This window comes from Lycium barbarum, chromosome 5, assembly GCF_019175385.1.
Source record: "Lycium barbarum isolate Lr01 chromosome 5, ASM1917538v2, whole genome shotgun sequence".
Lineage (NCBI taxonomy): Eukaryota > Viridiplantae > Streptophyta > Magnoliopsida > Solanales > Solanaceae > Lycium > Lycium barbarum.
The window spans coordinates 138,380,499-138,407,106 of NC_083341.1; the positions used below are offsets into that span (position 1 = coordinate 138,380,499).

At 38.7% G+C, this 26,608-nt stretch overlaps 1 protein-coding gene and 1 long non-coding RNA gene across 2 annotated transcripts in view; both read left to right on the plus strand.

The window, feature by feature from the left end:
* Window positions 1-7,665: 7,665 nt before the first annotated feature.
* On the plus strand, window positions 7,666-16,960 carry LOC132642814 (uncharacterized). Its single transcript, XR_009583348.1, has 4 exons — window positions 7,666-7,889; window positions 9,554-10,350; window positions 11,630-11,733; window positions 16,685-16,960. It is a non-coding gene; the product is annotated as an uncharacterized LOC132642814 (long non-coding RNA).
* Window positions 16,961-18,571: 1,611 nt separating this feature from the next.
* LOC132639894 (receptor-like protein EIX2) overlaps window positions 18,572-26,608 on the plus strand; it is a 38,053-nt gene continuing 30,016 nt past the window's right edge. The window contains exons 1-3 of the mRNA XM_060356279.1: window positions 18,572-18,718; window positions 19,652-19,856; window positions 21,822-21,936. Coding sequence (XP_060212262.1) covers window positions 18,572-18,718; window positions 19,652-19,856; window positions 21,822-21,936 — 467 coding nt within the window. The remainder of the gene's footprint in view (window positions 18,719-19,651; window positions 19,857-21,821; window positions 21,937-26,608) is intronic.

The window sequence follows — 26,608 nt, forward strand, 5'->3', positions numbered from 1 at the left end:
TATATATATATATATATATATATATATATATATATATATATATATATATATATATATACACCTATGCTCATGTTCATGTCCAGGTTTTCAGTTTCAGTTCTTATCATGTTATTCCATGTCCCATGTCATTTCTTTCAGTTGCTTTACATACCAGTACATTCAATGTACTGACGTCCCCTTTCTATTGCCCGGGGGCCTGTATTTCACGATGCAGGTATTGATTGAGAGGACAGCAGATTTGCTCGTTAAGACATTGCTCGTATCCGCTTTTGATGAGCCCCATCTCCTTTCGGGTTGTGTCTTTACTTCTATTTACGTCAGTTATGCATTTAAGGTATGCCGAGGGCCTTGTCCCGGTGAACAGTTTAGCAGACAAATTTGTGTCAGAGGTTTCATAAACTAGTCAGTTGTCATGTTCAGTTGAGTTGGCCTTAATGGCTACATTACCATAATTCTGCATTCATGATATAATAATAATAATATGTTCAGACTTGTGATTATTGAATTCCATGTTTTCACAATTCATGTATGTTTACTTTATATTCCGCATCAGTTCATGTCCCATGTAGACTCAGCAAATCATGTGGTTCGCTCGGTCACTTGCAGCAAGGCACCGAGTGCCGTGTTATGCCCAGGCCATGATTCAGGGTGTGACAATTGCGTGGCTGCAAAGCGCGCTTTGCTGCTCGCATGTTGCGCCACAAAGTGCGCCATAATGTGACATTTTACCAAACTTCCACCGAAACTTAACTCCGATGATCTGACGAGTCTTAAACCTTCCCGAGGCTTACTAAACATGGTTTTACTCCATTATATAGTCAAGATGGACATATCTATCCCCATGACCTCGAAAAGTTTGTCCTACTTCCCAAGGCTAGGACAATTAGCATTCAACGAAACTCAACATATGAAAATACGAGGTGTAACATCCTTCCCTCCTTGGAAACATTCGTCCTCGAATGTTAGACTCTCAGGAATCCTATAAAAATTTCGCCAGAGTTTTTCCTGTAAACATGCCACTATCATCCTGTCACAACAGTCCCAAATAACACTGCCACTCAGGGCTACAACACCACAACACACAATATGGCCATACACGACCAAAAGCATTAACAGTAAGGTATTGCATTGCATACCTGGGTCAACAACGTTTCATCTTGAACCTCCTTTGGGAGCCATCATTTTAGTCCTCTAGCACGCACTATCTATAACATTCCCTTTGAATAGTTGAAAATGAGTTTTCTTCTTAGTAATGACTTTTGGGTGCAATACTTCCCCGATTCCTCCGAAATATCCTTTCAGGAGTTATAAGTGAGTCACTTTCCTAATATGACCCAGAGTATTATGACCACACTATTCTTGCTTACCTTTTACTCCTCTTTTTAAGTACCTAATTGGTTTCATTTGCGATATGTCAATACTTGCAAGTTGCATAACCGTTATTGCATGATTCGTGTACATACATATCTATACATATACATATATCCATATCCGTATACATATTCTTGTTCATATTCATACCCATAGCATACCTGACCTTGAAGGTTCGGTGGTTTTCGCATACCCGGCCACGACAAGGCTCGGTGTCATACATACCAAAACTCTTTTGTCTATCTGTAGTAACTTATCTCATCATGCTCTCTTCATTCCTTTATTATTCCCTTGATTAACATATCTTATGGTCTACTATAGAAAACCTTAGGTCCCTTTCTTAATTGTCGCTTATAAATTGCAATATCATTAGCAACGACTCTATCGTTAGTGCCCTTGCCTCTATTCTAATATAGCACCGCTATCTTTTACAATATCCCTTGAGTTATTTTCTCTCAATGCCACGTGGTTCGAGGTCTTCGCGAATGATTTCCAGTACGGTCTCAGATGCTTGCTCAATTCGTGTTCGTTTATTTACTAGTTATTAGACTCATTTCTGCGTAACTCTTACTCTTTGTTTTAGAGTCTATATCTGTCATATCTTAGGGTCCATCGTCTCAATCTCTACACTTGTATTCTCTTTACTCGCTTCCCCCTTTTAAGGGTTTTACTTGTACCATTCTCAAATCCATTGCCTCACATTCAAATCTTGAATTCATATATCCCTTACTATACTACATCTTATTCATTCCGTTTCCCATAATTTATAGCTACGATAATTCATGTGTGAAGTCTTAACATACTCATCTTGCAGTTTTGTAATCAAGTAATACAACCGACATAGCAATCTGAACAAGGTTGTATTTTACTTAGCTCATCTGGTAGTTATGAGTCAATGTCTAAATCCGCTCCAATTAACAACTTTTGTCCCATAGGGATGCTCACAATAGTAGTATGTCTAGTTATCCATGCCATCCATGCAATGTCACTTGCCCTCTTCCTCGGTGCTCAATGTTCACTTGTAACGTCATCTTTGTTTTCTAGGGCCTAAGTATCATGCGCAACTAATACCCCTTCGTATTTCATACCCTTGCCTCAGTCATATTGTTACTTTATTTTGCTAATAGACTTATCGTATCTTACTCGTGCTTATCCATCCAATCAATACTCCAATATCGCGCTCTATTGGAGTTACCATTCCTCTCATATGCCGTGTTTAGCCACTACCAGTCTCTCTAATTTACTTTAGCATTTCTCTTTACCGTATCAATGTCGATCTTATAATTACCATTACTATCAATTCAATAGTATTTAACTCATCTCTTGTAGTTGTTAATGATACTCCTAACTTAATCTCTTCGTGCCATTACTTTTTGCACAACATCTTTTCCCGTTAGGACATATTACAAGCTTATGTCTTATCTCCTTTAAATTCTAGGAAAATTTCGGCGGAGTTTCCTCTATATTTCTTACTATCCCAAAACCTGCACGCAACAAATACCAACAAGGCCTTACAGGGCCAATATATGTGTACGACATATCTCAGCCACGCAGGGCTCCCAAAATCACAAAGATGTCGAAACTTACCTCATATATCACACTTCGAGATGTACCTGATCCTTTAGCGATCTGCCCTGTTATCCCTTTCTATTTACTTTCCCTTTCATCCTTCAGCTTTACATTTCAATCATACCTCAATATTCTTACCTTACTCGTCACACATCTTTCATACCGTCGCTTACCTTTGTCCTGATTCATTCAATTTGTTTAGTTCACAATCTTATAACTGAACTTATCATCAAGAGATACCTTTAGTCAATTCCTCTATTGTACTTACACCGACTTACCTCTATGACAACCAATCCATTATCATATAAATACATATTCCGATAACGTAGCCTCAATGAAGGGGCTTACCTCCGTAACTTTCAATGTCATCAATCACTTTCTTCTGCTGCAATCAAGGGTTAGTATAAGGAATCTCATTTCCTATGGCTTAGCTTTATCGCACGATCTTAGAGATGAAAGAAGTGTAACCATCCTAAATGCCCTGTAGCCTCCTGTTTATAGATGTGACGTGCAACACACCATAAACAAGACTCTACTAGACATGGATCGTAAACACTTCCTAGGACTGAACTGCTCTGATACCACTTTTATCATGACCCCACTAGGGGCCATGACAGGTACCCAGGACTAACCACCGAGCATCGCTCGTACCATTACCCATCGTACACATCAAGCGTTCATTCATTAATTTATACTCAAATTGTAGGAAAACCATTTTTCACTTGAAATGTATTTACCTTATATACATAAGACCTTCGGCTATCAAAATAATGTACATATACTAAGGACATCGTGAGATCATACTAGCCACACATACGTATCTACGAGCCTCTACTGGAGTACTAACATAAAGACGGGATAGGACCCCGTCGTGCCCAAATATATACACAAAATAACAATTAAACATAGCACCTCCGAAGTAATGGAGTGCTCTCAAAGTCTGCTAGTAGCTCCTACGAGTCTGGATCTCCTCCCTGTCTACCTGTGGGCATGAACACATCGTTCAAATAAAAGGACGTCAGTACGATATATGTACTGAGTATGTAAAGCATGAGTAGTAACATAAGTAAACGTGAAGGGCAGCATAAAATAAAAGATCAAATACCTCTTCGAGATGTTTGCCATGCTTACTTTACTTTTTTTTTAGGGTCGCGGAATGCACATACTTATACATATCATAGTACCGTATCTGCTCATACACATTAAACATTATTCGTATTCGGCCACGTAGTGGCTCGACAATATCCGTATTCGGCCACGTAGTGGCTCGACAATATCACATACATGTCTTCCGTATCCGGTCATAACAAGGCTCGGTATATCTCATCATCATCATCATTGCCTTCACTACGGAAATCTTTTATCATCACGTACATCTCATAAGCTTATCATAACTCTTCATAGAGCATGCATTTGAATTTAAAGACAATCTATGAAAATCATATCATATTCGTAGCATGAACTTCATAAAAATATCGTATCTATGGCATATCTCTTACCTTTATCTCATATGAAACCCCGTATGAACATAGACTCGAAGTCTGTCGGAACATTGGTCATAGGACATGCATTAGAGCTTATAGACAATCTATAACAAGATCGGGGTGACATAAGGTCGAGAACCCCCGATTACATTATGGAGTGATCATATTCATCATATCTCACCTTGAAGGAACTAACATTTTAAGGTGAGTGTAATACAACGAGCAACCTCAAGGGATCGTAAATAGGGTCATCAAATTGCAGAAACATCATATCGTATTCATAGCAAGAACTTTATGGAATTAGCATATCATGAACTTCAGAATTTTTAGGCTCAACTCATAGTCATCATCATATTCATAATATCTCTTATCTTTAACTCATATGGCTATTCATAAACATAGACTCTTAGTTTTCCGGAATGTAGGAAATTCATGGAGAAGTAGGGAAAATAATATCATAGGAATCATATAAGGATCATTAGTTTCGTAGAAACATCATATCATGGGCTTTAGAATCTTTAGGCTTAGACTCATAAATTCCGATGTGTAGGAAAGTCAAGGAAATATAGGAGAATTCATGCCATGGAGTCATGCCTTAGAAAGAAAGGACTAGCCTTACATACCTCTTTCGTTTAGCTATTTTATCGTTTGATCATTCTCCTTCGATGCTCGCGTTTCTACCTTCAAGAGAATTCACATCAACATTAGTTAATCGATTATGTGAACGTGCTTACTAATGTTAGAAAAAATTGGGCAGCATTTCCTTTGTTTATACCACTTTACTCATATTATATATCAACTCCCAAACATCCATAACAACATTCACAATATTATAACAACAATCATCATTCATCTACATTATCCACATTTCACAATTTCACTTTAATTCCTCCATGATCATGGTCATTGTTCACTATTGCTTTTTCTCACATATAATACTTATCCCTTGTTCTAAATGTCACTTATAGCATACTTATAATCACAACATATCAATATTCATGACTCATTCCAAACTACTACTCAAAATGTCACTATTTCTACATTCATGATCCATTTTCTATTTCCTTCTACAATCCAAGTCTTTCAACCTCTTATTACCTTAAACAACATGGAATGATCATAAAAATCACCTTAGATAATAGAAGAATGATCTTTGGATGAAGATACTTTGCTTAAGAAAAACCCCCAACTCCAATACCATGGGATTTTCTTGACTTCCACTAACCCTAGTGAGCCTCTTTGCACTTGAGTCTCTTGATTCTTGTTGTTTGATATTTGATTTCTCTTGGATTTGCTCTTGATTTTGGTCTTAGCTCATAAGAAGAGTTGTTGAGAGAGTTTCTATGTCCAAAAATGGTAAAATAATGAGTTAGGGTCGAATTTGGTCTATTTATAGTGGTCCAGAAAATTCTAGACCGACACAACATGCTGCAAGCTTTGCTAGACGCAAAGCGTACTTTGCTAGCCACATGTTGTGTCGCAAACCTCGCAACATGTGAGGACCCACAGCTGGGCGCTGACCATGCTGTGAACCTCTGGGTATCTGACCCCATAATTGACTGCTGTGGCATCTGCGCCCTGCTGACTAGTCATGACATACTCAGGTATTGTATGAGCAAGGACCACAGACAATTCGAGAATACACGCTGCAGCGCCTCGAACCCGTGACCAATGCCCTTTTGTCCTCCCGAAGGAGACATCTCTTACCAATTGAGCTGAGAGACGTCTCCTTCGGGAGGACAAAAGGGCATTGGTCACGGGTTCGAGGCGCTGCAGCGTGTATTCTCGAATTGTCTGTGGTCCTTGCTCATACAATACCTGAGTATGTCATGACTAGTCAGCAGGGCGCAGATGCCACAACAGTCAGTTATGGGGTCAGATACCCAGAGGTTCACAGCATGGTCAGCGCCCAACTGTGGGTCCTCACACAACATCACCAAATTTCACTGTCACACTTTGCTGCGCAACTGCGTGGCCACAAAGAGCGCTTTGCTGCTCGCATGTTGCGCCACAAAGTGCGCCATAATGTGACATTTTACCAAACTTCCACCAAAACTTAACTCCGATGATCCGACGAGTCTTAAACCTTCCCGAGGCTTACTAAACATGGTTTTACTCCATTATATACTCAAGATGGACATATCTATCCCCATGACCTCGAAAAATTTGTCCTACTTCCCAAGGCTAGGACAATTAGCATTCAGCGAAACTCAACGTATGAAAATACGAGGTGTAACAGATATATTACCTAGTGATTGCTTTACTCATCGCACGTCTGTGTTGAGTTTTGATGCTGTCACTGCTGTCGAAGTTTACCAGCTTGTTCAATATGATATCTCTGGTGTTTCTTTTTGTTCTCGACTTTCTACTCGATCATGATCAATCACTATCAATTAAGATTTTGATATTTATGTGAAACATGAAAAATTTACATAATTTCATAGGAACAATTTTACAAATTGTAATTCTATCATATAATCTTACTTTTTTGCAAATTTCATTAAATTTATCATAACTTTGAAGTAGTAATAATGAAATCCAGTTTACTACAATCTTTCAATTCGGAGCCACTAACATAAACGTGGGATTTGAACCCTCACCAATAAGATGAAAGGTCAGGTAGCCAACCAGCCGTCCCTACAACTAAATTAGTTACCTATGCTTAGACTCTTACATTTAAAAAAAAAATTCAAGCTTAGTTTTATTTAAAAATGATAATAAAATTTCAAATTTCAAGCTTAGTGTATTAAGTGTAACATAGATGGGGCTTCAAAAGGGAATCCTGGTCACAACTCCTATGGGTTTTGTGTGAGGAATTGGAGGGGAGATCTGGTTTATGCTCAATGCAAGGAGGTTGAGAATACTACAAATGTAATTGCTGAGGCTAGAGTTATAGTAGAGGGTTTGATGTGCTGTGTAGCTAACAATTTCCTACCAGTTACAATTGAAATCGACTCTATGCTTCTCGGTGGAAGGAAGTTGGAAGATTACTTTGTGTATTGCCACATTGGTGGAAAGAATAAAAGTGATGAAGGATTGTCACAATGTGACCATACAACATGTGTTATAGTGAAGGAAATACTTTGGCTGATTATTTGATTAACCTAGTTTTTTTTTTATTTTGCATATACGTTATTTTAATTAAATAAACCACTAAGGAGTACTCGGTCGTAAATTCAATATAAATTTCTCAATTTGTACATATCTTTCTTTCCGTTTTGTAATCAAATTAGAAAAACAATTTGTTTATCTTAACCATAATCAACAATTTCCCCCCTTCAAACCAAACAAACACCATATCATCAATTATACAAACTGTCGAACATTATTTTAACATATTTTCTGAGATCAATTCATCAATCAAATCAGATTCAAAACCCCCAACTTACACACACTCACACACTCACTCCTACACCAAAATTCTCGTCAATGGCAAATAAGGGGTTGTTTCGTTTGAAGATTAAGGTATGCTGGGATTAATTATCTTGCTACTCATTCTGTTTCAATTTGTTTGTCTGTTTTTTTGACTTGGCACGGAGTTTAAAGAAAGTAAAGAATGAGATGTGTAGAATGTACCAAAGTGCCCTTTAGAGCTTGTTTGAATTGGCTTATTTGTTTTTAAGCCAAAATAACAAAAAATAAAGCAAAAAGCCATAAGTAAGAGATCCTAACTTATGGATTTAGCTTGAATTAAAAGCTCAATTGTTGGTGCTATTATTATGTTAGGATATGTATGAGATTTTTTGCCATAGATTTTGAAGGTGAAACTTGATACTTGATAGTTTGAATTTTTCAAGTTGCGTTTGGACATGCATTTTACTTGGAAAGATTTGAAGTTTTCTAAGTGGAAAATGATGAATTTTAAAAATCTGATCAAATTTCATGGCCAAACAGTTATTTGAAGATAAATTTTCAAAATCTGATTCAAAATCTATGGCCAAACGCTAGCTTAGTAGAGAACCTTCACTCTCAGTAAAGATGTGGCTTTCATTTAATGATTCGGAATTTAATTTTCATTAAATATTTATTATTTCGACTAGGTGACAATAATTATTTGGGATTAGTAGAGGTGCGGATAAGCTATTGCGGATACCATGGTCATAAAAAAGGTAGTTGGAATTAAAGTTTAGTGTGAGATTCTGGAGAAGCTCACTCTCACTAAAGCTGTGACTCCATTTACTACTTCAAAGTGTTATTTCGTCTCAAATATTTTTTCAACTAGGAAATACTGACTCATTGGATTAAAAGCTTAGTTTGTTGCTTATGCTAAGAGAGTCTCGATTTGCCTTAAAAGAGAAGTTACTTACATAGTGTTAATTAAAATTCATTGCTTTGTCGCTTAAAGCGCTCAAGTAATCCAAGTGAGGGGTTATCGTTGATGAAGCCATGCGCTTCAAATAATATATACCAAAGTTATCCAACAGAAAAGCAGTGGTTCTTTGAACCTCAACTTTGACGAGTTGGAATATTGACATTATTATTTATTGAATGCTGAAATTAGTTTATCTAATTGCAATTTGATTATTATTATACGAAATTCATGTATGATTGGCATTTGTTAATTTTACATGAATAGTGTGCTTGACTTCTCACTCTTTGCTTCAAATTCCATGGGCCTTTTCTTTCCACCTATCATTCTTTCCGCTTTATTTTTACTTGTACTTACTAGTACTAGAATGACTTACTGTTCTGGAATTTCATTATTGTTGGGATCTTTGGTTTTTCAACTAGGCGAAATTAAATAGTGGGAATTAAAGCTTCTACTTACATTAGGTTCAGGTAGGGATAATTTTGAGTTTTAGGAAACCTCACCCTCATTAAAAATGTGGTTTAGTTTACTTCTTTTGAATTTCATTTTTATCTTGGTTTTTTTTACTTCTTTTTTAACTAGGTGACACAGACTCGCTTGATAGAACTAGGTGATACAGACTTGTTGGATGTAAAGATTAGTTTGTTGCAACACTTATTGACGATGAAACCAGCAAGTGAAGTCATGGCAAATGGATTCTTTGAATAAAAAATCGGATGTTGTTGTTTGTCTTTTTCATTTATGATCTTACGCTATACTCATACAAAAATATTTTTGCTGTTACTATGATTTTCTAATTGTTATCTATGCACAACTGTAGGAGAACATTTGAACAAGTGCCCTCATGAGTTATAACTGAAAGTATAAATGCTCAAGTCAATTTATCAAGTCAGCTTCTATGCAACGGACTGTAGCAGCCTCCGGCATAATCTCTAGGGAACCTTGAGGTTTCAAGCGATAGTCAAGTAATCCGGCCAAGTGTTTTCTTTGAATTTTGTAGTCTATGTTCATGCAGATTCTATAATCATCTTTATAGGAGCTCTAATACTGATTACTCTTTTGCGGGATGTAATGGAACTATCCGCTCCTAGATAAGAAATATGGTCAGAGTATAGATTATATCACTCTTGACAACGGAGGGATATCGTAGTGGTAAGGATACCCTCCACCTCAAACAATAAGGTTGGCGGTTCGTGTCACCAAGGAAGAATAAGTGGAAAGGCCACTCTTGGTTAGGACGTTATGGAAGGTGGTGTCTCCATATAACAAACATTTCTTTTACAGATTTTATTACTATTCTAGCGCCCTCCTTGCTTGCGAATTACTAACCTTTTTTGTGGTGATCATGTTAGAGGACGACTCTCTGTTCCTCATGCAATATGCAGTTAGATTGTCTCTTCTTATGGGCTTGCCCTCCCTATTGGTTGTTATTGCAGAATATGTTGAACAGAAAAAGCTATTAGGGGGTTTATTGCTTTTACTCCCCCCCCTCCCCCCCCGCCCCTCAAATTTAGTCCAGAAAACCTAGACAGCACATTTGGTGCTGATGAGGATATTGACAGCTTGAGGAACAAATTGGTCGAGTTGGAATGGTTGCTTACACAGTCTAATATCCCTGTGAGTGCAATTAATCCTCCATGTTGTGTTGTTCTTTCGGTATATCTTTCTGTGACAATGCATATTATGCACGAGCACATCGTTCATCATGTTACATGGGTTTTATTTGTCTAGTGCTTTTTAGGCTAGATTATTTTACCTGAATTAATTATACTCCCTCCGTTTCAATTTATGTGAACCTATTTGACTGGGCACGGAGTTTAATAAAGAAGAGAAGAATTTAAACTTGTGGTGTTAAATGAGACACATATATTTTTTGTGGCTACAAATCATTGTATAAAGGTTAATTGTTTTTCAAATATAGAAAGGGGTCATTCTCTATGGCACGGATTAATAGAAAATAGGTTCACATAAATTGAAATGGAGGGAGTAATTTTTTATTAGATATTTTTGTTAGTCATACTTGATGTTTGGGTAGGGCCGTAGGGGTAAGGTTACACTCTACCCTTCACAGACCCCACTTGTGGGATTACACTGGGTTTGTTGTTATTGTTGTTGTTGTATACTTGATATTTGGTTACTGCTTATCAAAACCTTGATGTTTGGTTACTGTATGGAAAACTCGATTTCAGGAACTAGTAACCAACTATTAGTGCCGTAAAGGTAATTATTCTTAAATGACAATTTGTTCCTTGCAATCACTTTTCTGAATAATGTGACAATTTTTATAATCTAGGCCAGAGGAGTCATTACTGTGATTCCTAATGGTAGAAGAAAATGCTGAAACATTGATTCTGTTAGTTTCTAAAGAAGGAAAAAGAGTTCAATCGAGGAGGAGCATGGAGATGTCTGTAGACTCTGTTTCAGAGCTGAATGTAGGGAAACGTCTTTTCTGTTTCTCTTTTGGAAATTGTCTTTGAAGTTTCCTTTGCTGTCTAAAGATGAGATAAAACAATAAACACAAATATTTTGTAAAGTGGCAGCCCTTGAGTCCAACCTCCCTATAGTTGTCTAACTGTTGCATCCTTCCCCAGAGTGATGAAGAGCAACCTGAGCTATTTTAGTTACTATTTGACATGTTAGCTATGAGTGTGTGTAGTTCACATTTAATTTAGTGGTGAGACCTCTCCAAAGAAAGAACAAAATTAGTAATTGTCTCTTTCTCTCTTGAGATAGTTTTTACCACCTGTCTTTGTTTAATGAGGGTACTGACTTTGCCTTACTTCTGTTGTTTGAATGAGAGTTCCAGTTTATGTGAATATCCTTCATCTTGAATCTTTTCATTTTTATCGTATATGACAAAATAGTGAATTTTCAACCTTTTGAAATTCTGTTCCAGTATCCTGTATATTTTGCATGCGAGGATGACAATATCAATGCTGGATTAGCTGAAGTTAAGAGAAATGATGCTAGTGGTCAACCTGCAACAGCTACTACAGGCGGGTAAGTTCAAATATCATTTTTGTTTTCGAGAAGTTGCCTCTTTTATTTGGTGTATGTACGCCATGACTTTAAAAGATTATAATGTGTTTTAGTGATCTCTTAAGACAGACAACGTTCTGTCTAGTATACAACAAAAGTATACCCAGTGTGATTCATAAGTGGGGTCTGGTATACAAGTGCTTGTGATTTTCTTAAGCCATCTTTAATCATTATCATATAGTTAAAGGATTCCGTTCGATTTTATTCTTGAACTAATCCCATTTGGTAATTTCTTTTGTCAATTTGAGCTAAATATTATTCTTGACTCTGCTGGTAATGTGCTTGTTCACCAAAATGTAGCAAAAAAGAAAACAGACCTATAATTTTGGCAAATGATTGTTGAGCATGAATATAGGCTTTTGTTTGAGTTGAATATTATTTTGTATAGTAGAATTTAAGTAAAACAAGTGGAGTTCGTATATAATCTCGTTATGGAAGAGAAAGCATAACTTGATGTGTACTTTTTGATGTATCTACATTCTTGCAAAGTTTTGAATGGTTTTTAGATAATTATTTTTTTGAATGTACCAAACATTTATGATTACCCGACATGGAAAAAGTGTCAAATGACATGGGGCAGAACAAGTTTTTTGTATTTGATGTATCGTTTCTGAGATTGGATGTCAATATGAATTTTGAAATCTTTATCTTGTCATCTTGACGAAGGTTCATTTTTTTCTTTTTGTTTCTTTGTGATAAATATATTGTCAATGATTCAGTTGATCACATGTGTAACACCCCGCATCTTGGGATTAAGTTTAAGCTCATATCATTAGAGTTCTAGTGAAAACACTGAAGGTTTGAGCGTTTGCGAAAATGGTTGATAGGCCTATTTCGGGCAGTGATAACTCCTTTATCCGTTGCGAATCTGGAAGAACTTCCTTAATGAAAGTTGTAGCCCTATTAAATAGCTTTCCAACGGTATATTATGGGGATTAAACGGACATCTGTGCAAAGAGTTATGCCCATTTGACTGAAGCCTGTTCGCTGGAAAATTCGTCTGCGTTACGGTGACGTTACGGACCGTAACTCGTGTTACGGGCCGTAACAGTGAGCCGTAACACAGAGAAAATTTCCAGAAACTCACTGGAAATTTCCTCCAAGATACGGTCCGTCCTTTGTGTTACGGACCGTAACACAGGAAAAATTTCCAGAAACTTACTGGAAATTTTCACCAAGGTACGACGCCAAGTTACGGTCCGTCCCTTGTGTTACGGGACTGTAACATGGGCGTACCTTGGTCCGCAATTATGTTTCGGGTCACTTGACTTCGGGAGGCCATAACCCTATCGTAAGTTGAGAATTTGGCAAAACTCAAAGAATGAAAGTTATAGATAATTGAAATACCTTTCCAACCATAGGTTGTGGGTTCACATGCGACATCGGGATAGGGAGATATGGACGTTTTAAGACAGATAGGTCCCAACCCGTTTTCAAGTTGGGTCAACCCATTTCCCCCTTAGTATTTAAGGGAAATGAAAACCCTAGCAGCCTCCATTTCCCTCAAATTTTAGATTTTTAGAGAGAGGAAGTGAGAGAGAGGAGAGCTAGAGAGAGAAAGTAGAAAATCAACCAAGTTTAAGGCCCCAAATCCCCAAGCTCGTGAAGGATAAAGTGTAGTACAAGTCGTTGCCGTCATTCTAAGCTAAAGACGGACTTGGGAGTGTTGATTTCGTGGTGACTACCCAAACAGGTAATGTTTCTTGTTATATCCCACATTCTTGCGTATTTGGATAATTCGAGATAGTGGCGAAAGGTCAAGAGCAAGACTATAATTTTGATCTTGTTGGGTGCATAAGTTGTTTATGAAAATTTTGAAGTGGGAATATTAAGAAAGGTCAAGGGTATAAAGGGAAAATTCGCAACATGACTAGTGGAAATATAAGGAGGACAAAGGGCAAATTTGGAAAATAATTTTTCATGCATTGCAAAAAAAAAAAAAAAAAAGGGGTGGGCTTGGTAATGGGCCATGTTTGGCCATCCACTTCTTGGTGGGCTTAAGCCCACATGGAGTTTAATGAACCAAATAAAAGATGACAAAGTCATCTTATTTTTCCATAACTTCCTAGAAGTTTCAAGAAGCAAGAGCAAAAGAAAAGAAGGAGAAAAAAAAAAAATCTCCAAGGCCATTTTCGGCCAAATTCAAGACCAAAAAAAAAAAAAAAAAAAATTTTTTTTTTTTCAAAAATCATTTCCTACCAATTCAAGGATTCCTAGTAAGGTGGAGAGTTCATTGGAACAAGAAGATTCCATATTCTTGCAAGTTACCAATTTTAGTCTAAGTGAAGAAGTGGAGAAAAAGGTAAGGTGAAACTCTTTCTTATATGTTATGGATGTTTATGCATGTTGTAGTATGCAAAAGTGAGTGAAATTCATGGAAGAGAAAAACTATGTTGTGGCCGTGAGGTGTGCTATATGTGTGTGTGTGGAAATCATGTTTTAATTATTTTATCTAGTAATTGGTTGTTATTGTTGTGAATGTTATGTTGATAATGGAAGTTGAATGATTTTGGAGAGGTTGTAGTTGTATATACATGATGTATAACCGTGTATATTTGGTGAATCATGAAGGAATGTGAGCAAGTTTTATTTGGTGTGTTGGTTGTTGTGTTGTGGATTTTATGTTGCAAATAAAAGCCTAATGAGCTTAGTGAAGTATTAGTAGTTGGAGGCTTGTCTTGGAAGATTATGTAAATTGAATATTATGTTCTTACATGTATGGAAGATAATGATATTAGTATGATGTTGTTGGAATATATATTATAAGGTTGTTATTGCTTTTATTGGAGTTGGAAGGTTTTGAAAGAAGTAGTAAATTGATTAAGTTGTTATAATGTACCTTGGATTGAATATGGAAATTGTTAGTGTGGTTGTTGAAATTATGTTGATAGTTTGGCCGGGTTGAATTCCCGGGATTGTTGTTGACTGGAATTGGCCAAGTTGAACTTGGTGGGATGGAGTATTTACAGGGGAAGTGCTGCCGAAATTTCGGTAGCCAAGTATTATCTTAAGATTCCAATTCTAAATGTTCTAACCAAAGTTTGGTAAATGTGACCAATTTGTAGATTTTGGCGAATTTGCAACTTGAATTTGGAATAGCATAAGGAGCGGAAAGAGGTATGTAAGGCTTCACCCTTCCTTCTATGGCATGTCTTAGGCATACTAGGTTGGTTACGAGCCTCGGGGACAACTCTATTCTCCGGAATCCGCACCTAAAGTTTCCCCTTTTTCATTCAGTAAAATTGAATTAGAAATTGTGTAAAATGTTGGAAAACCTTCCTAAACACCTAGAACTTGCATAGATGGGACCCGACTACCCTAAAACCCTCACAAGCAACGCCATGACATGTAACATATGCAAATCGTATACGCTACCTCATTCGGGCCGAGGTGGGCCCGTTGCTCTCGGATTTTCCTTATAGTTCTGTTTGACTTACTTGAGGTTGAATCCAAAGGGGGCCTTTGATCCCGATTTTGTTACTAAATGATAAGTACTATAACTACTCTAACGAGAATACTTTTATGATGATAATGATAACGACGATGTTAGACAAGAGAATATGCCTATGATAAGTACGACCGGAACGATGCTACGGCTAAGATTTCTAAGCTAAGGATTCAATGTGAGCATGAAAGTAATAAACTAATTTTCGAATCTTATTTATATTCCTTAGCTATGACATTATTTTCTAAGGATTTCAAAGCCTATGAACTGACATCTATGATGCCTCGATTTCATTCTACGTTTACTTTAATATTATTCTCCGTTGATAGTCTCACCTTAAAATACTCGTCCCTTCAAGGTGAGACGAAGCGATCACGAGTATTCCATAGTGTAATCGGAGGTCACCGACCTTACGTCACTCCGATGGCTACATGATTTTTCTTTGGGCTCCCTTGCATGCTTATATGATATATGTATATAAAACATGTATATGTATATAAGATATGAATATGTATATAAAACATGTATATGTGTATAAGATATGTATATGTCTATAAAACATGTATATGTATATAAGACATGTATATGTATATAAGTTATGTTTATGAATATAAAGACATGTATATGTATGTAAGATATGTATATGACCCTGGGATGAGGGGAAGGGATATATGGGGGAGTGGGAAGGGAAACATGTTTCATTGCCACCTGATCAGCTGGCTTATCATCCCGGACGCGGGGTGCCCGGACGCGGGATATATGGGTGAGCCGGTGTATATCAGCGCTATGTGGGTGAGCCGGCATCGTTCGGCGCTATGCTATGATATGACCTACCATGTCATGACCAGACATGCTATGACAAGCTATGCTATGACCTGATATGCTATGACATGACATGCTATAACAAGCTATGCTATGATATGATACGCTATGATACGCTATGCTATGATAAGATATGCTATGACAAGCTATGCTATGACAGGATATGCTATGACATGACATGCTATGACACGCTATGCTATGATATGATACGCTATGATACGCTATGCTATGACACGATACGCTATGACATGCTATGCTATGATATGATGTACTATGATATGATATACTATGGCCTGGCATACTATGACACGAAATACTATGACACGATATGCTACGACATGACAAGATAAGATATGATACGACATGATACGATATGATAAGACATGACATGATATAAGTTCTATTTTCTATGTCCACGAAAAAGAATGTTTCAAAAAGGGAAAGACAAGCCTACATGATAGCCGGCCTAAAAGGGGCCTTCTCGCGTACAGGTTACCTTCTTGCCTCATTATATGTCCTGTGACTCCATGATATTATTAATTATACTCTATGTTACTGCTTGTGTTATCTTCCATGCCTTACATACTCGGTACACTATTCGTACTGACGTCCCTTCATATGGACGCTGCGTTTCATGCCGCGCAGGTCAGCAGACAGGTGGATTTGATCCCTAGAAGCTCTACCAGCCGCCCTTGATAGCGCTCCAGTTGTTCCGTAGCCTCACTTCCGCGGTACTATTTTGTGTATGTATATTCGGGCACGGCAGTACCCAGCCCTTTCTATGTATAAGTGTACTATGTCTAGAGGCTCGTAGACATATATGCCCAGTCAGTCAAGTACAATTAGATATATGGTGTTTTGGCATTTTAATGTTGTTGTATAAAGTGATAACGAAGTTTACTAGTCTATGTTCATAATTGACGCTGCTAATGTTAATGTTAAAAAAAATATATATATGGCACTGTTCATACGTCTTGCTAAGAGGTAGAGGTAAAACGATAGACAAGGGGTGCTCGGTACAAGTATCGGGTACTCGTCACGGCCCCTAGTCGGGTCGTGACATTTCTATTCCCTAATCATTTATAGTTGTGAATTGATGAATTCTTGGGAGTATAATAATTGGGTTTGTTGAAGAGAATTATATGAACTATGCTAGAATTGTTGGATTGTTGAATTGGGATTGTTGTATTCATATGGATGATGAAGAATGATGTTAATTACATCTAATTGAGATTGTAGTATTAGCTAGAAGTAAAAGAATGGGGATTCGGTGAAGAAAACACCATTAATGAGGGTTATAGAGCTTCATGCCCACTAAGTGTTTGATAAAATGCTTAGATGAACAAAACATGGATATTGTTGGTAATATAGAATCCCTATGACTTGTATTGCTATATATTGAAGTTGAAGGGGTTGAAGAACATTGAGAAGGCTCAGATAGCCTGAAACTATGTAGCCACCATAGGACAAGGATCGCTCCGCCAGTTAGGACGATACCTTAATTTCACACTGAATGGTTCCATCAGGTACGTTATTACCTTATGCTCTGGCAAGGTATAGGGGCTCTGCTGGTCCGGCAAGGTACCAGACTCAACGTATCCACGTGGTGATATCATGTGTCGGTTTATGAAATGCTCTCCCTACTTATCATGTTTTACTCATGTTATATATATATATATATATATGTATATATATATATATATATATATATATATATATGTACTCATGCTCATGCTCATGTTCATGTCCAAGTTTTCAGTTTCAGTTCTCATCATGTTATTCTATGTCTCATGTTGTTTCTTTCGGTTGCTTTACATACCAGTACATTCAATGTGCTAACGTCCCCTTTTTATTTCTCGGGGGCCTGTATTTCACGATGCAGGTACAGATTTACAAGACGACGCTTCTGATCATTAGGATTTGTTCGTACCAGCTTATTGGTGAGCCCCATCTCATTCGGGGTTTAAACATTGTATTTCTCTATTTAGTTTTGCATCTAAAGGTATGCTGGGGGCCTTGTCCCACAAAGTATGTTTTTCAGTCAGACTCATGATAGAGGTTTCATAGACTAGAACAAACAGTTATGTCAAGTCAGACAATCGGAGTCGCATAGACATTTGGCTCATTCATGTTTAACCAAGTACTTTATTAAGTATTATGACTTATTACGTGTTATAAGGGCTCATCATGCATTCACGTTATATTCCGCTTATGTTATGCATCATGATGATTCAGCAAGTCATGTGATTCGCTCGGTCACATGTAGTCAGGCACCGAGTGCCGTGTTACGTCCAGGCCATGGTTCGGGGCGTGACAAAGCTTGGTATCAGAGCCTAGGTTCAAGTGACTTTAGGGAGTCTATGAAACCGTGTCTAGTGGGGTCTCTTTTTTATGTGTGAGGCCCCACACATATAAACAGTTGACCACCAAGACATTCAGGATTGTCTCATTTCTTTCATAATCAAGATCGTGCAGTTAGAACAGTATTTTTAGGATGGCTTCCTAATTCGTGCATGTACGTGTTTTCAGAAAATGCCTTACAAAAGAACTTACAAGAAGAAAAACACAGCCACCAGCGAAAGGGCTGCTGCCGAAGTAGCTCACGAAGATACTATTCCGACTCAGGCAACAGCTCCAACCGCCTCTACCGTTACACCTCATAATGCTTCAGATAGGGATGTTAGGAGTGCTATCAACATGCTCACCCAACTGGTAGCAGCTCAGGCCCAACGTCAGGAATCTGGGTCAAGTTCAGGAGGTAATGGAGAGTCTTCTAAGGCGAAGGATTTTCTCAGAATGAATCCCCCAGTATTCACGGGGACGAAGAAAGATGAAGACCCTCAGGACTACATTGATGCTCTCCAAAAGATCTTCAGGATTATGACAGTTACCGAAACCGAAGCAGCTACTTTTGGGGCTCATCAGCTACAGAGCATTGCTAACACGTGGTATGAATCTTGGGAATTGTCCCGAGGTGAGAATGCGCCTGATGCTACATGGGATGAATTTGCTAGCGCATTCCTAGACCACTTTATGCCAGTAGAGCTCAGAGAGGCTAAGGCTGAACAGTTCCTGAAGCTCAAGCAAAATGGCAGGCCAGTTCAAGAATACTATTTGGAGTTCGTTAGCCTGGCGAAGCATGCCCCACACATGGTACCTGATATGAGGGCAAGAGCGAGAAGATTCGTGGGAGGTCTTGATTCCCATTTGTATGACGGAGCCAATATTGTTGCACAGAATGGGACAATGACTATTTCCAAGATGGTTGCTTTTGTGCAGAGCAAGGAAACAAGGCTAAAGGAGGAAGAAGCCTTACAAAAAGAGAAAGACAAAGAGTTCAACAAGAGGGTCAAGTCTACCGGACAGTTCAGCGGGAACCGAAACCGGAACTTCTTTAAGAACAGGTCAGCAGTACCTGCTCTGCCCACGGCAAGTGCCCCACTTCCTAAGTTTCGCAATGATAAGAAGCCGAATTTCAGGCCATCAAGCTCGTACTCTCAAGCTAGTGGGGGTCAGTCGACTTATACTTATCCGATGTGCGGCAAGTGTAATAAGAGACACTTAGGTAATTGTCGTGTGGGTACAGATGCCTGTTTTAGATGTGGTTAGAAGGGCCATTTTCTGAAAGACTGTCTGTCAGCCAGGCAGGGTACTGGGGGTAATATTACGCCATCCATAAATTCAGCAGTCCCTCGTAATAATCAGGCCCAGCAGGGGAACAATGCAGCTAGGTCTGGAAACACCAGCGGGGGGCGAAACCGCATGTATGCATTGACAGGCCGTCAGGATATAGAAACTCGAGCAGATGTTGTTACAGGTACTCTAACAATATTCACTTTCGATGTATATGCCCTTATTGACCCAGGATCCACCCTATCTTATGTAACCCCTTTTGTTGCTAAGAAATTTGGTATTGAACCTGAAAAATTATATGAACCATTTGAGGTGTCCACCCCCGTTGGGGAATCACTCACAGTTAGACATACGTATAGGGGTTGCCCAGTTTTAGTCTACCACCACAGAACCATAGCTGATTTAGCGGAATTAGAAATGGTAGACTTCGATGTGATCATGGGTATGGATTGGTTAGCTTCATGTTATGCCTCGGTAGGTTGTAGAACTAAGGTGGTAAGATTCGAGTTTCCTAATGACCCAGTCATAGAATGGAAGGGAAATTCAGTAGTACCCAGGGGTAGATTCATTTCTTACCTAAAAGCCAGAAAAATGATTTCCAAAGGTTATATCTACCACCTAGTTCGAGTCAAGGATTCAGATGCTCAGACTCCAACTCTCCAATCTGTTCCAGTTGTAAATGAATTTCCGGAAGTTTTCCCAGAAGATCTTCCAGGAGTCCCTCCTGACAGGGAGATTGAGTTTAGAATTGATTTACTTCCCGATACTCAGCCGATATCTATTCCGCCATACAGAATGGCTCCAACAGAGTTAAAAGAGTTAAAAGTCTAGTTGAAAGATATACTTGATAAGGGGTTTATTAGGCCTAGTGTTTCGCCCTGGGGTGCACCAGCTTTATTTGTCCGAAAGAAGGATGGTTCCTTACGTATGTGTATAGATTACCGTCAGCTGAACAAAGTCACTATTAAGAACAGGTACCCTCTTCCCAGAATAGATGACTTATTTGACCAGCTGCAAGGCGCCCAATGTTATTCCAAGGTTGACCTCAGAATAGGCTATCATCAGTTGAAGGTTAAGGAAGTTGATATTCCGAAAACAGCTTTTAGGACCCGATATGGCCATTTTGAATTTCTTGTTATGTCATTTGGGTTGACAAATGCACCAGCTGCTTTCATGGATCTTATGAACAGGGTCTTCAAGCCTTATCTCGATTTATTCGTCATTGTCTTCATCGACAATATTTTGGTGTATTCTCGTAATGAGACCGAACATGCAGAACATCTCAGAATAGTATTGCAGACTCTTAAGGATCGTGAGCTTTTTGCAAAATTCTCAAAGTGTGAGTTTTGGCTTAAATCAGTGGCATTCTTAGGCCATGTGATCTCGGGTGAAGGTGTTAGAGTTGATTCTCAAAAGATTGACGTCGTAAAGAGTTGGCCCAGGCCCACCTCAGTTTCTGATATAAGAAGTTTCTTGGGTCTGGCAGGCTATTATCGACGCTTTGTAGAAGGATTTTCTTCTATCTCTGCTCCGTTGACTAAGTTGACACGGAAGAAAGTTAAGTTCCAATGGTCAGATGCTTGTGAGAAAAGCTTTGAAGAGTAGAAGAAAAGATTGACTTCTGCTCCAGTTTTGACGTTACCAGAGGGAACTGAAGGATTCGTGGTTTATTGTGATGCTTCGGGAGTTGGTCTCGGATGTGTCTTAATGCAGCATGGTAAGGTTGTAGCTTATGCATCCCGTCAGCTCAAGGTTCACGAAAGGAATTATTCGACTCATGACTTAGAGTTGGCAGCTGTAGTTTTTGCACTTAAGATATGGCGACATTATTTGTATGGGGTGCACGTTGATATTTTCACAGATCATAAAAGCCTGCAGTATATTTTCAAGCAAAGGGAGCTAAATCTTGGACAGAGGAGATGGCTCGAATTGCTTAAGGATTATGATGTGGATATTCTTTATCATCCAGGAAAAGCGAATGTTATAGCTGATACTCTTAGTCGGCATTCCATGGGGATTTTAGCCCACGTGGACGTGGATAAGAGAATTATGACAAAAGAAGTTCACCGTTTGGCCAATCTTGGAGTTCGACTTTTGGAATCCGAGGATGGTGGTGTGGTTGTTCAGAATAGTGCTCTTTCCGCTTTAGTCGTTGAAGTCAAGGAGAAACAATTTAGTGATCCCTATTTATTACAGCTGAAGGAAGGGATTCCCAAGCATAAGACAATGGCTTTTGAACAAGGAGGAGATGATGGTACCTTAAGGTACCAAGGCAGATTATGTGTTCCAAATGTAGATGGACTCAGAGAGCGAATCATGTCAGAAGCTCACAATTCCAGGTATTCCATTCACCCAGGTTCCACTAAGATGTATCAAGATCTTAAGGAGATTTACTGGTGGAACGACATGAAGAAGAATGTGGCAGATTTTGTGGCTAAGTGCCTGAACTGTCAGCAGGTGAAAGCCGAACACCAGAGGCCTGGTGGCTTGGCTCAGAATATTGATATTCCTGTCTGGAAATGGGAAATGATCAATATGGATTTCGTATCAGGTTTACCATGTTCAGCTAGGAGACATGACTCTATTTGGGTGATTGTTGACCGGCTTACTAAGTCAGCTCACTTTTTGCCAGTCAAGACCACATATTCAGCAGAAGATTATGCCAAGCTGTATGTTAATGAGATTGTCAGATTGCATGGGACACCAGTGTCCATTATTTCAGATCGTGGTGCTCAGTTTACAGCGAATTTCTGGAAATCCTTTCAGAAAGGATTGGGTACCAAGGTGAACCTCAGCACAACTTTCCATCCACAAACAGATGGCCAGGCAGAGCGTACTATTCAGACTTTGGAGGATATGTTGAGAGCATGTGTTTTGGATTTCAAAGGTAATTGGGATGATCACTTACCACTCATTGAGTTTTCTTATAATAATAGTTATCATACTAGTATTGGGATGGCACCATTTGAGGCTATGTATGGGCAAAGGTGCAGATCACCAATTGGTTGGTTCGAAGTAGGTGAAGCAAAGTTGTTAGGACCAGATTTGGTTTATCAAGCTATGGAGAAAGTCAAGTTAATACAGGAGCGTTTGAAAACAGCTCAGAGTCGTCAGAAGTCTTATACAGATGTGAGACGAAGGGATTTAGAATTTTTAGTTGACGATTGGGTGTTCCTTAAAGTCTCACCCATGAAAGGTGTTATGCGATTTGGCAAGAAAGGGAAGCTCAGTCCCAGATATATTGGACCATACAGAATTTTACGAAAGGTCGGCTAGTAGCTTATGAACTTGAGTTACCACAAGACTTGACTGCTGTACATCCCGTGTTTCATGTGTCCATGTTGAGAAAGTGTGTAGGAGACCCATCGTTGGTTGTTCTTACTGATACTATAACAGTTAAGGATGGGTTGGCTTATGAGGAGATCCCTGTAGCCATACTTGATCGTCAAGTTCGCAAGTTGAGAACTAAGGAAGTAACCTCAGTAAAGGTCTTGTGGAGGAGCCAGAAGGTTGAAGAGGCCACATGGGAAGCCGAAGAGGACATGAAATCCAGATATCCTCACTTGTTTGAAGAGCAGGCAGATAGAATTCAAGGTAAATACCTTTAGTTTTCATGTCATGTCCCTTATGTATTCATGCCTCACGTTTCATGTTCAAGTTCATATATTCACTATTCATGTCTCGTGTTTGGGCACTGATGTTTCATAAAAATACGTCATGTCAGTTTCCATGTCCCATGTCATGTTATGTCTTATGTTCCACGCTCATGTCAGCTATCCAGTGCCCATGTTCATGCCGCAGTATTCAAATTTCCATACAACCATGTCATGTTTCCTTCACGTTCATGTAGTCAAGCCATGTCCAGCCATATTCTCAACCATTACCCATCATTCGAGGACGATTGATCCCAAGGGGGAGATATTGTAACACCCCGTATCTTGGGATTAAGTTTAAGCTCATATCATTAGAGTTCTAGTGAAAACACTGAAGGTTTGAGCGTTTGCGAAAATGGTTGATAGGCCTATTTCGGGCAGTGATAACTCCTTGATCCGTTGCGAATCTGGAAGAACTTACTTGATGAAAGTTGTAGCCCTATTAAATAACTTTCCAACGGTATATTATGGGGATTAAACGGACATCTTTGCAAAGAGTTATGCCCATTTAACTGAAGCCTGTTCGCTGAAAAATTCGTCTGCGTTACGGTGACGTTACGGACCGTAACTCGTGTTACGGGCCGTAACAGTGAGCCGTAACACAGAGAAAATTTCCAGAAACTCACTGGAAATTTCCTCCAAGATACGGTCTGTCCTTTGTGTTACGGGCCGTACCTTGTGTTACGGACCGTAACAGTGGACCGTAACACAGGAAAAATTTCCAGAAACTTACTGGAAATTTTCACCAAGGTACGAAGCCAAGTTACGGTCCGTCCCTTGTGTTACGGGACCATAACATGGGCGTACCTTGGTCCGCAATTATGTTTCGGGTCACTTGACTTCGGGAGGCCATAACCCTATCGTAAGTTGAGAATTTGGGAAAACTCAAAGAATGAAAGTTGTAGATAATTGAAATACCTTTCCAACCATAGGTTGTGGGTTCACAGACGACATCGGGATAGGGAGATATGGACGTTTTAAGACAGATAGGTCCCAACTCGTTTTCAAGTTGGGTCAACCCATTTCCCCCTTAGTATTTAAGGGAAATGAAAACCCTAGCAGCCTCCATTTCCCTCAAATTTCAGATTTTTAGAGAGTGGAAGTGAGAGAGAGGAGAGCTAGAGAGACAAAGTAGAAAATCAACCAAGTTTAAGGCCCCAAATCCCGAAGCTCGTGAAGGATAAAGTGTAGTACAAGTTGTTGCCGTCATTCTAAGCTAAAGATCGGACTTGGGAGTGTTGATTTCGTGGTGACTACCCAAAAAGGTAATGTTTCTACTCCCTAATCATTTATAGTTGTGAATTGATGAATTCTTGGGAGAATAATAATTGAGTTTGTTGAAGAGAATTATATGAACTATGCTAGAATTGTTGGATTGTTGAATTAGGATTGTTGTAATCATATGGATGATGAAGAATGATGTTAATTACATCTAATTGAGATTGTAGTAGTAGCTAGAAGTAAAAGAATGGGGATTCGGTGAAGAAAACACCATTAATGAAAGTTATAGAGCTTCATGCCCACTAAGTGTTTGATAAAATGCTTAGATGAACAAAACATGGATATTGTTGGTAATATAGAATCCCTATGACTTGTATTGCTATAGATTGAAGTTGAAGGGTTGAAGAACATTGTGATACGCTCAAAGGCGGGAAGTTAAGGTATGTAGAACTTCCATCCACATGTGGGAACCTCTACGTTCTTCCCCATGACCCGTTTCGTAAAATCTATGAAGTTCAAATGCTAGGGCATTAAACCCACCATATTGGTAGCCCGTAATTATGTATGTATGTACATGAATCCCATATATATGTTCGTTATTGTATTCCTAACATTCCATTACGGACATTAGGATTCCTAGCTTAATCCATGAATCATGAATTCTTCCTCATGTGTTCGCATTATGTTCATAAGAAATTGTAAATTTTATTTTTCAAATTACAAGCATGTTTTCAAGTCAATTAAAAATATATGATTACGAACTATTGTATTTCTCATGATCAAGTACATGTTTACAAGTTATTTCATGAAAACATGTTTACAAGTTATTTCGTGAAATCATGATTTCAAGACAAGTACAAGTAAATTCACGAAAGTCATGGGCTTCTTAGCCAACTATATTATGTTCATGTTTTTGGGAGTTGCACGAATTACCGAGAAGGCTCAGATAGCCTGAAACTATGTAGCCACCATAGGACAAGGATCGCTCCGCCAGTTAGGACGATACCTTAATTTCACACTGAATGGTTCCATCAGGTACGTTATTACCTTATGCTCTGGCAAGGTATAGGGGCTCTGCTGGTCCGGCGAGGTACCAGACTCCACGTATCCACGTGGTGATATCATGTGTCGGTTTATGAAATGCTCTCCCTACTTATCATATTTTACTCATGTTATATATATATATATATATATATATATATGTACTCATGCTCATGCTCATGTTCATGTCCAAGTTTTCAGTTTCAGTTCTCATCATGTTATTCTATGTCCCATGTTGTTTCTTTCGGTTGCTTTACATACCAGTACATTCAATGTGCTAACGTCCCCTTTTTATTTCTCGGGGGCCTGTATTTCACGATGCAGGTACGGATTTACAAGACGACGCTTCTGATCATTAGGATTTGTTCGTACCAGCTTATTGGTGAGCCCCATCTCATTCGGGGTTTAAAAATTGTATTTCTCTATTTAGTTTTGCATCTAAAGGTATGCTGGGGGCCTTGTCCCACCAAGTATGTTTTTTCAGTCAGACTCATGATAGAGGTTTCATAGACTAGAACAAACAGTTATGTCAAGTCAGACAATCGGAGTCGCATAGACATTTGGCTCATTCATGTTTAAACAAGTACTTTATTAAGTATTATGACTTATTACGTGTTATAAGGGCTCATCATGCATTCACGTTATATTCCGCTTATGTTATGCATCATGATGATTCAGCAAGTCACGTGGTTCGCTCGGTCACATGTAGTCAGGCACCGAGTGCCGTGTTACGTCCAGGCCATGGTTCGGGGCGTGACAACATGTCTACAGCTATAACCTTGTTGTTGCTGCCTCAGATCCTAAGAGAATTGCTTCTGCCAACATTGTAAATATTCAGGTTCCAGCTCACCTTCTTTCTTTCTCTTGTTTTTTCCTTAAAATAATAGGAACAGGAGGATTTACTATAATTCTTGAATTGATGTTTGTTTTAGGATTATTGATTTGACTTAATTGCCTAAAATGTTAGTTCTGGAATGCTTGTCATACACTTGATCTGTGTTTATTTAAATAACGAGTTTAG